This window comes from Pongo abelii, chromosome 1 (assembly GCF_028885655.2).
Source record: "Pongo abelii isolate AG06213 chromosome 1, NHGRI_mPonAbe1-v2.0_pri, whole genome shotgun sequence".
NCBI lineage: Eukaryota > Metazoa > Chordata > Mammalia > Primates > Hominidae > Pongo > Pongo abelii.
The window spans coordinates 198663450-198680421 of NC_071985.2; the positions used below are offsets into that span (position 1 = coordinate 198663450).

At 46.8% G+C, this 16972-nt stretch overlaps 1 protein-coding gene across 2 annotated transcripts in view; it reads left to right on the plus strand.

The window, feature by feature from the left end:
* The window catches only part of DLGAP3 (DLG associated protein 3), a 68396-nt gene that overhangs the window by 45883 nt on the left and 5541 nt on the right, over positions 1–16972 (plus strand). For both annotated transcript variants that reach the window (XM_024232653.3, XM_063713478.1), the window contains 3 exons: positions 14297–14781; positions 15723–15814; positions 16159–16302. In XM_024232653.3, coding sequence (XP_024088421.1) covers positions 14297–14781; positions 15723–15814; positions 16159–16302 — 721 coding nt within the window. The remainder of the gene's footprint in view (positions 1–14296; positions 14782–15722; positions 15815–16158; positions 16303–16972) is intronic.

Consider the following 16972-nt stretch of genomic DNA (forward strand, 5'->3'; position numbering starts at 1 on the left):
TCCCCACATTCCTCCTAATAACCCTTGAATCCTGGGAAGAGTGCTGCAGGCCTTCTAGCTGAGACTCTTGCTAAATCAGCAAACTCTTGTCGTTCATTGATTGATTCATTCATTCATCAGATACTTACTAAGCACGTGTTGTATGATAGCTCCTATGCACTGTGTTAAATGCTTCAGGAAACATCAAAGACATGACTCCTGCTCTCACAGAAGCTATGGTCTAGAGGGAAATCAAGGCAATGAATAAATAATCCTTGAATAAAAATATGACAACACATTATGATATAATAGGTAGTGGGATTTTATTGCATATTACATGGGAATATGAAAGAAAAAAGGAGGAGATAAGAGAGAAGGGACCTTATTTAGATTAAGCAGGTGACATTTAAGCTGAGACTTGAGGATTGACTAAGAACTCTCAGGTGATGATTGGAGGAAAAGCATTCAGGGGAGAGGGAATAGCATATGTGGAGGTGTTGGGGCAGGAAAGAGTTTGACATGCATCGGGAACTGAAAGAAGGTCCGTGTGTCTGGTGTGGAGTGGGGCAGAGGAGTGGGAAGGGAGTTAATTGGAGAACAGGCAGGGGCAGGTTATGCAGAGCATGGACATGATAAGGAATTGGAATCTAATTATGAGTAATGAGTAGCTATGTAAAGGTTAAAGAAGGAGTGCAACATCATCTAACTTATGTTCAAGAAAGATCACAAGCTGCTGAGTGGAGAATGAATTCGAAGAAAGCAATAGTGGAAACGAGAAGGCTAGTTAGGAGGATTTTTCATGACCCAGAAGAAAGGTGATTGTGTTTTGCAGTGTGGTGGCTATTGTGATTGGGATGTTTTTCTTCTATTGCATTTTACAACTAGGCACTGCTAGTGTGTGGTAGCACTGTTAGGTTTATTTATTTTTATTTTTATTTTTATTTTTTTGAGATGGCATTTCGCTCTTGTTGTCCAGGCTGGAGTGCAGTGGCATGATCTCGGCTCACTGCAACCTCTGCCTCCCGGGTTCACGCCATTCTCCTGCTTCAGCCTCTCAAGTACCTGGGATTACAGGCACCTGCCACCACGCCCGGCTAATTTTTTGTGTTTTTAGTAGAGATGGGGTGTTGCCATGTTAGCCAGGCTGGTCTCAAGCTCCTGACGTCAGGTGATCAGCCTGCCTTGGCCTCCCAAAGTGCTGGGATTACAGGCGTGAGCTACCGCACCCGGCCTCTACTGTTAGGTTTTGTATGTTTTGTATGTTGATTTTGTATTCAGTAACGTTGCTGCTGAATTAGGTCTCTCTTATTAGTCTCATAGGTTATCTGAAAATCATGATGGGCTTCCTATATAGTCAGTTATTTTTCTGTGAATGAAGATATTTCTTTTAAATCTGTATTTTCATTTATTTTTCTTGTAATATTGCATTGAATAGGACTTCTGTTCACTGTTCAGTAGTATTGACTTTAGTGGCTATGTTTTTCAAGATGATGTTTGCTACAAATTTTGATGGATACCATTTGTCAGGTTAAGGAAATTCCTTTCTACTCCTAGTTGGATAAGCATCTTATTTTTATTTTTTAAAATAGAAAATATGAGTGAAATTTTATTGAATGCTTTCTCAGAATCTATTTAGATGATCATAGATTTTTCTCCTTCCATGTGTAACATGGCGAATTATATGAATGAATGGATTTTCCATTCTTTCATTCCTGGGATAAACCCTGCTTGATCCCTTTGTCAGTTTGGATTAAATTTGGCTGCGAGTCACAGGGCCTCAGTAGTGTCTTAAACAAGTGTATTTTTCTCTCACTTAAAAAAAAAAGCCAGCTTAGATGTAGGGAGTGCAGTGTCAGAACTCCAGGCTCCTTCTATTTTATACATCACTTCATGTCTAGGGACCTTAAGTTCAAGCTCCCCCAGTCGTGTCTGCATTCTGAGCAGTGAGAAGGAGGAAAGAGGAAGAGGGATGCAGTCCTTCCTTTTTAAAAAGACTTCCTGAAAGTTACACACAACCACTTTCATCACATTGGCTAAAATCTCATCACATGGTGGGACCTAGCTGCAAGGGAGGCTGTGGGGTATAGTCTTTTAGCTGGGAAGCAATGTGGAGGGTGTAAACTACATAGCTAAGAATCAGGGTTCTCATGCCTAAAGACAAAGAATAGCTATGTGGAGCTCTAGGGGTTTTTGTTACAGTTTTGCTATATTATTTTTATATACATTATTAGATTTTTGAACAGTTGCTACTTTAAAATTTTAAGTCATTTAGATTTATGAATATATCATAAGTGATATATCATAATAATTGTAAGCCTATAATTTTTTACTGCTTTTCAATTCAGGTATTAGAGCTAAGATAGGCTCCTAAAATGAATTTGGTAGGTTTCTCTGTGTTTTTGTTCTTTGAAACAATTTGTGTAAGACAAGAATTATCTATTCTTTAGGTTTGGTAAAGGTTGCCTATAAAATTATCTATGCCTGTTGCCTTTTGGGGATAGGAGAGACTTTTAAAACTACAGCTTCAGTTTCTTTAGTGATTATTGACCTATTTTGGTTTTATTTTTTTTCTTGAATCATTTTGGTGATTTATACTTTATTAAAAAAAGAAACATTTTATAAGAATTGGCAGTTTTCAAAGTTTTTGGCACAAATATTCTTTCTCACAGTATTAAAATGTTATCAATATTTATTGCATCTCTATATTGATATCTTCCTTTGCATTTCTTCTTCTTCTTTTTTTTTTTTTTTTTTTTTTTGAGACAGAGTCTCACTCTGGAGTGCAGTGGTGTGATCTTGGCTCACTGCAACCTCCACCTCCCGAGTAGCTGGGATTACAGGCATCTGCCACCATGCCCGGCTAATTTTTGTATTTTTAGTAGAGACGGCTTTTCACCATGTTGACTAGGCTGGTCTCGAACTTCTGACCTCAGGTGATCCGCCCGCCTCAGCCTCCCAAAGTCCTGGGATTACAGGCGTGAGCCACTGTGCTTAGCTCCCTTTTTATTTCTAATACCATGTATTTATGTCTTACCTCTCTTTCTTGAGTCAGCCTTGCCTGAGGTTTGTATATTTTATAATTAAACATATTTTTAGGCTAGACCTAGTAACTCATACCTATAATCCCAGTACTTTAGGAGGCTGAGGTGGGAGGATTGCTTGAGATCAGGAGTTCAAGATGAGCCTGGGCAACATAGTGAGACCTGATCTCTACAAAAAATGCAAAAATTAGCTGGGCATGGTGGCATGCATCTGTAGTTCCAGCTCCTGGGGAGGCTGAGGCAGGTGGATAACTTGAACCCATGGATTTGAGAGTGCCGTGATCTCTGATCACACCACTGTACTTCAGCCTGTCTCTGAGACTCTGAGACCTTGTGTCAAAGAAAGAAAGCGGGGGAAAGAAAAAAATACATACGTTGAAACTTACATTTTATTCATCTTTGAAAAAAACTAGTTTTTTGTTTTGGTGAGCAATCTTTAATATTTCCTTCCTTCTACTTTTGGTTATTTTCTTTTGTCTGCTGTGTTTGTCTTTCTTTATGCCTCTTGAATTCATCCCTAACTTTCAATATTTTTTATTTTTTAACATGTGCTGTTAGGGCTATAATTTCCCTTATAACTATATCCTTTTATTTTTATTGTGCATATTGAATATGTAACTTTCATCTTTCATCACTTTTATCATAATTTCCTTTTTAACTTATGAATTTTTAGAATAATTTTTTTTTTTAGTTTTCAAATGAATTTTTTTGACAGGGGACTGCCTTTTCATTATTGATTTCTAAATTTGCTACATTGTGGTCATATTATGTATCTATTATATTTATTGCTTAGAATTTGTTGAGACCTCCTTCATTATATGTATATATATCATGTATCAGGGTCCCCAAACCCCAGGCCGGGGACCAGTACTTGTCCATGGCCTGTTGGGAACCAGGCGGCACAGCAGGAGGTGCGCAGCAGGTGAGTGAGCATTACTGCCTGAGCTCCGCCTGCTGTCAGATCTGCGGTAGCATGCGATTCTCATTGGAGCCTGAACCCTATTGTGAACTGCGTGCATATGTGAGGGACCTAGGTTGTATGCTCCTTATGAGAATCTAATGTTTGATAATCTGTCTCCCGTTACCCTCAGATGGGACCGTCTAGTTGCAGGAAAACAAGCTCAGGGCTCCTACTGATTCTACATTATGATGAGTTGAATAATTATTTTATTATATATTACAATGTAATAATAATAGTAGAAATAAAATGCCCAATAAATGTAATGTGCTTGAATCATCCCAAAACTATCCCCTACTACGCCCCCGCGCAGCTTCTGGAAATTTTTTTTTTTTTTTTTTTTGAGGCGGAGTCTCGCTCTCGCCCAGGGTGTAGTGCAGTGACGCGATCTCGGCTCACTGCAAGCTCCGCCTCCCAGGTTCACGCCATTCTCCTGCCTCAGCCTCCCAAGTAGCTGGAACTACAGGCGCCCGCTACCATGCCCGGCTAATTTTTTTGTATTTTTAGTAGAGACGGGGTTTCACCATGTTAGCCAGGATGGTCTCCATCTCCTGACCTCGTGATCCGCCCGCCTCGGCCTCCCAAAGTGCTGGGATTACAGGCGTGAGCCACCGCGCCCAGCCAGCTTCTGGAAAAATTATCTTCCACAAAACTAGTCCCTGGTGCCAAAAAGGTTGGGGACCACTGTCATATATGGCCAAATTTATGAATTATATTTTTCAAATGTTTATCTTTTTTTTTGTACATTTGATCTACCAGTTCTGAGAGGTGTGTTAAAAATGTCTCACCATGATTGTGGATATGTCATTTTCCCTGGTAACTTTGTTGATTTTTACTTCAGTTTGAGAGTGTGCTGTTTATAAGCATTCAAGCTTATGATTGTTGTATCTTCTTGGTGGCTTGGCTCTTTTATCATTAAATAGGCTGCTTTTCATCCTTACTAATGGCTTTTGCCTTGAAGTCTTTTTTACCTGATTTTTATTGCCATGGCTGCTTGCTTTTGGTTAATTTTCCAATACATCTTTTTCCATCCTTTTATTTTCAACCTTCCTATATCCTTATGTTTTAGATGTGTTGCTTATTTTTTTATTTTTATTTTTATTTTTTTGAGATGAGTCTTGCTCTGTCACCCAGGCTGGAGTGCATTGGCATGATCTCAGCTCACTGCAACCTTGCTTCCTGGGTTCTAGCAATTCTTCTGCCTCAGCCACCTGGGTAGCTGGGTTTACAGGCATGTGCCACCACACCTGGCTAATTTTTTTGTATTTTTAGGAGAGACGGGGTTTCGCCATGTTGGCCAGGCTGGTCGCGAACTCCTGACCTTACGTGATCCGCCCGGCTCAGCCTCCCAAAGTGTTGGGATTACAGGAGTGAGCCACCATGCCTGGCCTATATGTGTTGCTTATAAGCGATTTATAGCTAGAGTTTAGACATATTTAATCCATGTATATCTTTTTCATTACTGATTTGAGTTTATTTCTATCATCTCTTTAAAAATTTTCTAGTTGACATGCTTTTTCTTTGCTTTCTCCGTCTCTTTTTATCTTATGTTGAACTGATCAACAGTAAATAGAGTTTACTTTATTTCTCTTCTTCTCTCCACTGGTTTGGAAGTTTACATTTTAGTAGTGATTTCCCTTAAAAGTTTGACAGATACACTTAATTTCATATTTTCCTAATAACGTCTAACATTAGTCAGTACTTCTGTCCCTCTTAGGCACAAAACAAGAATCTTGGAACACTTTAATTTCCTTCTTAATTTTCTCCTCCCATCTTCCATGTTATGTTTATCTAGTAGTTTGATTATACCTCTTTAAAAGTCTCTGTGAAATCAGCTGCTGTTGTATCTTTTATGCTTTAACAGTTTAGATTTACAAACGTGTTTCCGTAATTTGTGTGTTCACTATTGTTTGTTACTGCCCTCTTCTTCCTCCTGGTTCAGTTTCCTTCATGCTGAAGCACTGCTTGAAGTTTTAAAGTTAATATCTCCCCTTGAGGCTTGAGGTTTCTTGTGTTTCACAGGTAATACTCATTTGAACCCCACACCTCCACACAAGGAAGCCTTCATGTTCCGATTTCCCAGCATCCTCCTTCCAGGCCACATTCCTGCATCCCTGGCATGAGCATTTCGAGTCCAAGTTTGCAAATGAAACAGACCTTCTTGGCTGCCAACTTTGCGCACAGGGTCTCTTTCCAGCTCCCCTTGCTGCACAGGTTTGGGGTCTCTCCTCTCATCCTCCCTCAGCGTTTTCATCCAGCCTCTAGCATATGTCTGGTCTGATCTCCCTGTGGTTCACTTGGCTTAGACCCCCTCTCACTATATGAGCTTTGAATTTCCTTCCTGTTTCTGATACCTGGAAATTTCTCGTTCCTATTTTCAAACCCAGCATTGTAGCAAAAACACCTTTTTGATTTTTAAAAACCCAGCATTTCTATGCGTTTAGGATGTGAGTGGGAGCTTCCTAAGTTAATTCAGTCTACTGTATTGATCAGTGGTCTGGGTAAGGCTGATAGCAGTGGATACAGACAGAAGTGGGCCAATTTGAGCAGCATTTTGGAGTGAAAGTCAGGGAAGGGCAGGGACAGGCGGAGAATGTGGCCTTCCTTGCTCTTGTGTAAGTGCTTGGTGAGGTCTTGATGTGGCGGGCTGAGGAGAGGACATGGTGTTGGATTAGCATCTAAAGAACCAAATTGCCTGGGACAGGTGATCACACTGGGAATTCAGAGGGAGTGACAGGTGGGGAGAGGGGAAATCTGGCCCATCTCTTTGGCCGGGCTCCCTGGCCTGTCTGCTGCAGGCGTCCTTAGTCATACACCTGCACAGTCCTTTCTGTCCCTTATGTCCCTGGCACTTTAAGTCTGACTCCTCACACACCATGCCCCAACTGGTGCATAAAAGTGAGCCATGAATTCCAGCAGCTCACCTGGCCAGCATTCAGGCCTGGCCCGCCACACACAGCCCAGCCCCATTTTCTTTGACTCTCTTGTCCTTACTGCTGTCTCGCTCATCCCAGTATCTGTTTCTCTCTCTGTACTTTGGTTTTAAAAATTGTTGGGCAGGAAAGGTCTCTTCTCTTCTGCCTTTCAGGGTGTTCCCTGCTCACCTCTTGGGTGAGGATTTTGGACTTATTGTCCCTTCTGTCTGGGAATTGTCTGTGAGTCCTTCCAGTTGCCCAGCGTCAGTGATGACTTGGCTTAGAATATAAGGGGAGGAGGCTGGCACCCCTTCAGTTCTATCTCCACTGCACACCCCACACCCCCCCCCCCAAGAGTCATCTGTCCACAGATATTTATTGGATCTGTATTGTTTGCCAAACACTGTGCTGGGCACTGAGGATGCAAAGGTGAGCAGAACCAGAGACAGCTCCTGCCCGTGCAAAGCTTACCACGAAGTTAATCTAAGAATCTCATTAATGATGTAGCCGCTGTGCCGGGTGCCGCAAAGGAGAGGCATGTGAGCCATGACAGTGTAGACTATGGGGCTTTGAGTCTGCCAGAGGGGTCAGGCATGGCTTCCCTGGGAAGTGACGTTTGGGTGAAGATCTGAAGGATGAACAAAAATTAACTGAGTGAAAATGGGAGATAAGGTTCCAGGCAGAAGGAATAGCATATGCTAAGGCCTTGTGGTGAGAAAGAACATACTTAATCAGTTACCAGCCGTGTCTCAACATGTCCTTACGGCACCTGTTTCCCTAGACCCAGCACACTCTGGGCCATGATAAAAGGATGCATCAGATGTCTTGCTGAATATTAGCAAGGGGCCCTCTGAAGTCATAGAAAATGGGATTTTTGTCTCCAACTCTCTCTAACCATAGGGATCTGCCTGTATCTTCCACCTCTAATTCCTCCCAGACAGACCTTATCTTAAATTGTAAATTTAGCAAAAACAAAACCAACAACATCAACAGCAAAACCCACCAAAATAAAGAAACAAAAACCACCAGGATGCCCAGTTAAATTTGATGATCAGATAAACAATGAATGCATTTTAGTATGTCACATGCAATATTTGGGACATACTCATAGTAAAAAATCTGTATTTATCTGAAATTCAAATTCAACTGGGAGTCCTATATTTTGTCTGACAACCTTACTCATACCTGCTTGTGCCCACGAAGGGCCACCTGGAGGACTCTGTGGAGGAAGACCTGCCTACGCTTTCCTTAGCATTATGGTCATTTCTAGCTTTGGGAGCTTGGGAATGGTATGTGCTGAAAGAATGGCCCCTTGAGGTCTGGGAAGGAAGCTTCCATACCCATTAAGTTATATTCCAAGAACAATCCTGCAAAAGCAGTAAGAAGCTGACTGCCCAAAGCCCTGGGCGCAGATGCCACCTCCATTCCTGAGCCTGCAACTTTAGGACGGTTCCTGACTGACCCTCGTGACTCCTCCTGAATCTCCCACCCTAGCCCCACCTTGGCATCCCTGTCACAGCCCCCAGGCTGGAGTGGTGGGTTCAGTGACCCCTGCTTGATTATATGTTTAGGCTCTTCGATGCCTTCACACAGGAGCTTCTGTAGAAGCTAGTTTGAAGGCTATGCCTAGTTGAAATGACACCGTCCTTCCCCGTCCCTGCCCACTCCCCCTCCCACCCTTCCAGCCTGCTGCCAAATACTCCTGGCAAAACCTCTTGACAACTTCTGGATATAGAGCTTTCCTTGGATACTGTGTCTCTTGGGATAATCCAGCTTCTACCCAGAGGCTTTTATGTTATCCCCCAGAGAATCACAGTAGAAACTCTCCCTGAAGTAGAATCGCAGTGGAAACTCTCCCTGAAGTAACCATGATAACAACTTGCAGAATCATTAGGAATGTAATCATTGTCACCTTGGAGCACTCAAAGGGAGGAGGCTTCTGCAGCCACATTTAAAGGCTTGGGAGAAAACATTGTGAACGCATTGTTACGCATTAATGACAATTCACAGCTGAAGCCAGTTTTTATCCTGTGCTGACAGCTGTTGGTGGAGACCACAGCAAACACTGCCAAATCCAAAACTAAATAGCGACATAAGCCCTTAACTTCACTATTCTAAAAATTCATCTGTTATAGTTAGGAGTGGGTTTGACTGTGAGTTATAGAAAACCCCCAAACAACAGTGATTTAAATATGATAGAAGTTTATTTCTCTCTTACTTAGAGGAAATCCAGGGAGAGTTAGTTGAGGTCTGGTAGGTGCCCCACAGTGTCAGGACCTGGAGCCTTCTATCTTATTCCTCATCCCCCACCCCACTTAGCACTTCCCTTTGGTCTCATGTTCCAAAATGGCTGCTTGAGATCCAGCCATCATGTCTGCATTCTGGTGATCGGGAAGGAGGAAGAGACAAGGAAGGGCATACGCCCTCCTTTTAAGGACACTTTCTGGAAGTTGCACATGCCACTTCTACTTTTATCTCATGGGCTAGAACTTAGGCACATGGCTACATTTAGTTGGTAGCGAGACTGGGAAAGAATCTTTATTCAAAGTAGCCATGCGTCCAGCATAAAATGGTGGGGTTCTGTTACTAAGGGGGAAATGGAGAGTGGATCTTGGAAGACAGTTAGTGGTCTCTACCATCCTTCCTTCCAACCAACCAACCAACCAACCAACCAACCAACCAGTGTGATGAACTGCCCTATTTAGTGAGGAGACACTTATGCAAATAACCAGCCATGATACAATGTGATATGGAGTATAAAAGAGTTTTATTCAAAGTGCTGTGGGAGAACAGATGGAAATGATCAACAGCAATCATAATAATTAATAACTACAATGCCCTAGCCGGGTTCTCAGTGCTACATTCCGATGATTGTGTTTGTCCAGCTCTCTTTCTTTTCAGTGAGAGCTGCAAACCATTCTACTTCTCTAGAATAGCTAACACAATGGGCAGGCAGGGTGCTGTTCTGAGTTCTTTATGGATATTATCTCACAACACTCTTATGAACTGCTACTATTATCATTCTCATTTACAGATGGGGAAATGAGGCACAAGCCACCGAGCTGGGTTTTGGACCCGGGCAAGGCTCCAGAGCACACGGGCCTAACCACTCTGTTCTGCTGCCCCCAGCCAAAGCTGCTCATTTTCATTCCTTCCCCTACTCCCCAGACATCTCCAGCAGATAACCACCCCCCATCACCCACTTCATTGTGATGATTGGGGTCAACTGGTGGGACTTCTGTCCACTTCCAAGCCAAACCCCAGCTTACTTAGATCTCTTCCCTTGCCTCTTCCACCAGCCCTGCCTTCATCTTAGGAGCCAACCCCTCTAAGCCTCGGTTTTCTGATCTACAAGTAGGGCTGACACTAACACCCATAGAGTGGGACTGTTTGTGAGGATTGAGCATGTTTATTCATGGAAAGTGCTTCTCCTGGCACATACTAAGTGCTTAGAAGACGTTATTCTTTTTTATTCTCCTTATATCTGGTTCCTTCTCTCTTCTCTCTCTTCATTTCTCTTTACAGGTTGTGTTAATGTTGTATTCCTGCTGAAACAAATTATCACAAATTCAGTGATGGAAAACAATACATATTTATTATCTGGGGTCAGAGTCTCAATGGGGTTTCAAACTGGGCTCTGGGAGGCTCTGGGGGTCAGAGTCTCAATGGGGTTTCAAACTGGGCTCTGGGAGGCTCTGGGAAGAATCCATTTGTCACCTTTTCCCAGTTTATAGAGGCTATCTGCATTCCTTTGCTTGCAGCTTGCTTCTGTCTTCAGCGCCAGCAGTGGTGGGTTGAGTCTCTAGGTTGCATTATTCCAACCTTGATTCTGTCATTCCATTTTCTTTTCTGACTCTTCTTCCTCCCTCTTTCATTTATAAAATGTGATTACACCAGGATAATCCAGGAGAGTTTCCTCTTCTTAGTATCCTTAACTTAATCGCATCTGCAAATTCCTTTTTGCCGTGGAAGGTAACATATTCCTGGGTTCTGGGGATTAGGATGTGGATTCCTTTGGTGGCTATTATTCTGCCTACACCACAGGTTCTTTCCTCTTGGGATACAGCAAGCAAGAAGCACCCAAAACAAAATATCCCTCTTTAACAGTACATTCTCTTCTGTCTTCCTCCCTTCTCAGCCAGGCTTTTTGAGGGTTGCCTTGACTAGTTTTCTCCACCTCCTGACAACCTGCTGCAGTCTGCATCTGCCCCCACATTCCACCAAACCCACTCTTGCTTGGATCACCCGTGGCTTCCAGATTGCAAAATCTGTGGGCACCTTTCATTCTTAACTGGCTGCATTTTCCATGTTAGCTGCCCATTCCTTCGTGAGACCTTTCTGTCCCCTCTCTGCTTTTATGTCACTTTCTGGTGGTTTTCTCCCCCTTTCCTTTTTGGCTTAGACTCCTCTATGAGCTGCACCGTCTCCACCCACCCCTGAAATGTCCGTGTTCCCCCGGGGTTTGGATCTTGGATCCGTTGTTCTTTTCTTGGGTGAGCTTGTCCCACACTGCTGGTTTTAAATGCCACTTGCACAGGGATAAGCGCCTCCTGCTTGTGCTGTACACATCTCTGGCTGCTGGCCAGGAGCGTTGGTGAGGACTGCTTCTGGTCATCCCATCAGCTCCTCGACTTCCTTGGTCTCCTTTGAGGCAGACATATGAGAGAGCTCACTGAGGCAGTGGCTTGAGAAGCATGCAGCCTGGGGCACTTGGTCCTTCTGTTCCCGGCAGTATGGCTGTTTCCATCGCGATGGAATGGGATCCTCTCAAGATATCTCAGAGGACAGGCAGAAGGCAGCAAACATGGCAGTGCCGAAGGACAGAGCTGTGTTTAGCAGGGGTGACAGGAAAGCACGCAGGTGTGGCAGATCATCAGGCACATATTTATTGGAGCAACTCCCTCCCTTACCTTTGTGGTTTGCAACAGCTGTAGCTCTGAAGGAGCCACAAGCTAACTAGAGCACAAAGGCACAAAAACATTCAAAGCAAGTCAAGACTCTCACCAGAAAGAGAACAATCTGCCTGAACGGCAGGGCTGCCTCTGAAGCCAGGAGGGCTGCTGAGGGAGGTGTGGTACTCAGGAGTGGTCTTGTGGGCAGTGGAGGGTGAAACAGGACTTAAGCAGGGAATGGACAAGGAGCCAGGAGGAGGAAGGCCATTTCAGGCAGAGGAATAGCGTGTGCAAAGGCTTGGAGTCAGGATCGCTTATAGTTGATTCGGGGAACAAGGAGAATGTGGGGTAGATGAGGTTGAAGAGGAGGACTGTGTCCAGGACATCAGGGCTTCAGATGATGCTGATACAGGAAGTCTGAACTTTGTCTTGTTGGTAGTAGGGGGCTGTGGAAGGGTTTTGAGCAGGGGAATGACTTGGCAGAGCTCAGCTTTAGGAAGACTATTCCAGTCTTGGGTGGACTGGGGAGGGCCCCAGATCTTAAAATATGCAAAATATAATTTTAGAGAGAGGAACTACCTTGGCAATTACTTATCTATTTCTATAATTGTATATATATGTGTATTTTTAGATGTATATATGTATGTATATTTATATCGAATACATATATTATAAGTACATACACATATACACATTGGATGACCTAGATGGAGGGTGAGTGACAAAGGCACACAGTGACAAAGCCAGCATTAGAACTCAGAGCTAACTCCTGGCCCCGTGCTCTTCCTCTGCAGGGTACTGATGGAGGCAGAGGTATCTGAAAGGAGGCCAGTCTAATCATCAGGGCAGATGGTGATGCAAGCCTTGACCAGGGCAGGACAGGGCAGACACTGAGGGGAAGACTGTGTGGGAGGCAATGAGGATATATTCTCTCTCCTTCTCCCTCTCTGGGTGGGGGTTGGGACATAGGGCTCGTTGGAGACTGCACATGAGTGCATCTCTCCTTCCTGGGTCCTGCAGCATCCTTCTGGGCCTGGTTTCTATGGCAACAGGCTCCCAGCAGGCAGCCTGCCAGCTGGAGAGAAGTAGGCAGGCAGGCAGGGAGAGAAGGCCTGGGCAGCAAGAGAAAGGCTGAAGTTGCAGGGGTTGGGAGAGTCTCTTGGGGAGGTGGAGGGACCCTAGAGCTGGCCCCACAATCCCTTCTGACCATGTAGGGGTGGAAGTAGCTCAGGACACACAGGCTTTTCTTTTGTGGTCCTTGAATTTCCAAACCTTGATCTTCTGTTTATCCCCCACCTCCCACATCTCCTGACTCCCACTTCTTAAAGTATTGCCTGGTCCCAACCTCATGCATCTTAAGCGGCCACTGACTTCTTTATAGAAAAGAACTCTGAATTCAGGGAAAAAATGAACAAGGCCAGTTGACTTTTTGGTTTGCATAAGATTTGCATATTATTAACTCAAAGACAAGAAATTTCCAGGCCCTATGTCATTCCTGCAAACAACTTAATTCAGCTCCACTGGCACTGACTTACTGTGTCTGGCCAGGCTCTGGGCTGAGCCATCGGGATCCCTAGAGAAGTCCTCCCAGCTGCAGGCCCAGTCCACCTCCAGCTGCTCCAAGGCATTTCTTCCTGTGATGTTCTAGCAGCTGGTGCAGTGCGAAGTGCTTGGACTGTGGAGCCCAGCAGCGCTGAGTCCAAATCCTGGCTCTGCTACTTTGAAGCTGGGTTTACTTAGTTTACTCATCTCTAGGTAGAGCTGAGGACACTCTAGTGCAGCTGGTGTACACTAGCATAGACATAGAATTTGTTAAAATATTGAAATACTTCGGCCAGGCGCGGTGGCTCACGCCTGTAATCCCAGCACTTTGGGAGGCCAAGGCGCGTAGATAACCTGAGGTCGGGAGTTTGAGACTAGCCTGACCAACATGGAGAAACCCTGTCTCTTCCAAAAAGAGACAAAAGGCGCATGCCTGTAATCCCAGTTACTCGGGAGGCTGAAGCAGGAGAATCGCTTGAACCCGGGAGGCGGAGGTTGCGGTGAGCCGAGATCGTGCCATTGCACTCTAGCCTGGGCAACAAGAGCAAAACTCCATCTCCAAAAAAAAAAAAAAAAAATTGAAATACCTTCTGCCTTCACTGGTAAAGAGCCACCACCCTGGCTCCTCCCTGACCCCTCTAGCCCACCCCACAATCTAGCCTCTCCAGGGCACTGCTGCAGCATTTTGGTCTGTGCCTGCTCTGCCTGGTATATGCCAGCATCTGCTCTGTCCATGGACTGAACTGATTGCTAAATAGCTTGGATATCACCCCTATCTAGAGGCAGTGCAATAGGTAGGTATATTATGTACGTAGCTGTTGCAAGGACCAATATATTTAAAGTGCATAGGTTAATGTCCATCACTTTGTAGGTCCCCTTTCTCATTCCCTTCCTTTTTTTTGCTTGGGGTGGGGGTGAGAGCTGGCATGAGCCTGGGCAATGGGGGATGACAGCCACCCCTCTCCCCAGGCGAGCAAGGTTCAAGCGCTCCAACAGTGTGACGGCTGGCGTGCAGGCAGACCTGGAGCTGGAGGGCCTGGCAGGCCTGGCCACGGTGGCCACAGAAGACAAGGCCCTGCAGTTTGGACGCTCCTTCCAGAGGCATGCCTCTGAGCCCCAGCCTGGGCCCCGGGCACCCACCTACTCAGTCTTCCGCACGGTCCACACGCAGGGCCAGTGGGCCTACCGCGAGGGCTACCCACTGCCGTACGAGCCGCCGGCCACCGATGGGTCGCCCGGCCCTGCCCCCGCCCCCACCCCCGGCCCCGGGGCCGGCCGCCGTGACTCCTGGATAGAGCGCGGTTCACGTAGCCTCCCCGACTCAGGCCGCGCGTCCCCCTGCCCACGGGACGGCGAGTGGTTCATCAAGATGCTGCGGGCAGAGGTGGAGAAGCTGGAGCACTGGTGCCAGCAGATGGAGCGTGAGGCGGAGGACTATGAGCTACCCGAGGAGAGTGAGTCACGGCATCGGAACAAGGGGACTCTGGGGACCATGGCCTCGTGTGTGCTCAGGAGACCCTGATGGGGGTGGCTGTGGCTGCAGTGTAACAGGAGTCCCCTTCAGTTGGTGCCTCACTGGTCTTCTGCACTGGAGCGTGGCGGGTCAACGTCGGCAGCAAGACATGCTGGGAGCTCTTGAAAGGGAGCAGGGTGCACACGGTGCAGCTTTAGAGGCCAGGGCTGGGACTGCAGACACTGCAGGCCAAAGGGCTGGGCCTTCTATGGATGGCTGCTAGTCCGAATCACCAAGTTTATGGGGACTAAGGGAACTCCGTTCAGATCTGGACTGGTGTGGGGATCCAGGTGGTGCGACCAAGATTACAGAGAGGGAGGCAGTTCACAATGTCAGATCCTGTCTGAGGCATAGAAGAGGGAGATTCAGCCAGGGAGATGTGGCCCTGGCCCGAGGGAGAGCATGGCCCTTCGTGTAAGTCAGATCCACTGGGAGACACAGTCTTACCCCCAGAATCTCTGAGTTGAGGGGACAGTGACTATGAAGATGTGTTATGAACATGAAATTACTTGGCGAGTGATGAACAAAGCTTAGCCAGTGGGTGGTCATTGAGCTAATGCCCTGGCCAAGGCTATAGGGCTAGGCTGGAGCTGGTTTCTGTCTGTTCTCTGATATGGGAGGGAGAAAGGATAAAGGAAGATGAGCACTCAAGAAATGTAGGCTGTATGAAGGAGGGAACATCAGTGTCTGAGGATACAGTCTTGGTGTAGTGGAGCGAGAACTTGTTAGGAACTTGAGGATGGGATGGGGCTGGGGCTGGAGGAGACTGGTGGATACACAGTGCCAAGCAACCGAGGGGTCAGCGTCATTCAGGGCAGACTTAGTGGAGGCTGGGGAAGGAGATGCATCATTTCCCTCCCTGAATTTCCTTCTGCTTTCTAGTCCTGGAGAAGATCCGCAGTGCTGTGGGCAGCACACAACTTCTCCTGTCCCAGAAGGTTCAGCAGTTCTTCCGGCTGTGTCAGCAAAGCATGGTGAGTGATCGTAGCAGTAGATCCTACCAGATACGTGTGACCCAGCGTGTGTGTGTGCTGGACGTGAGACAGGCAGGTGACCCAGAGTGAGTGTGTACCGGAGGTGAGACCAGGCCTGCATGCCTGCTGGGGTAGCTGTGAGTCTTGTGCGTGGAGGTAGGACCAGTTGTTTGTGCACAAGAAGGGGAGGCCTGGGCTCTTTCTTGTCCCCCTGTCTCCCAGCCCCCACCCACTCTCTCAGGCTGAGCTTCCTGGCAGTAAGGGTGGATAGGACTTTCTCTTATCCTGGCTGGGGCTCAGACCTCCTTGACCAATCACTTTACCTCCATCTTCCTCTGTTGCAGGATCCCACTGCGTTCCCTGTGCCCACCTTCCAGGACCTGGCGGGTTTCTGGGACCTCCTACAGCTCTCCATCGAGGATGTGACCCTCAAGTTCCTGGAGCTACAGCAACTCAAGGCCAACAGCTGGAAACTCCTGGAGCCTAAGGTGGGGCTGGGGTCCCTTCAGGCAAAGAGGCCAGACTCTGGGAAATTGCCCTCCCCAGAGAGGTGGAGGGTGGGACGAACAAGGGGGCAGGGGAAGGGATCCATGGGCAGCAAGGGCAGCCTTGGACAGGTGATAGGTGACCATCCCCTTCCAGAGTGACCACGCTTGTGGCCACTGCCGTCTGCTTGGCCCCAGTGCTGTTCACTGCTTGAGCTGCCAGAACCCCAAGGCTTCCTCAGCGCGGGGGAGCGGGATTGGGGGGGTGGTGGCGGCTGCAGCTGGAGAAAGCAAAAGTAGACCTTACAGAAGGACAGACTGTCCTCAGTTCGGGCCTAGGCATCGAGGGCAGAGCCTTGAGGGTCCCCTCAGCCGCCAGGTCGCTGGACCTTGTCTGCGATGAGGGCCAGAGGCCTGGTATGTGCACCCTCATTGCGGAGCCTGGGTCGGTATCTCCTCCTCCGGGTCGCGACCCGGAGCTGTTGAGAATGGCGCCACCAGGGGACGCTCGAACGCGCCGCGCTTTGGTGGAAAATGTGGAGATTTGACCTTGTCGGAACAGCAGCACCTGGGCCTTCAGGTCACGGGATCCGTGGCGGATTCTGAGCGCCATCGCGTTCGGAGCCACGCGGTCGTCAGCACTCCGGGAGCGGGGGTGCGGGGGCGGACACCT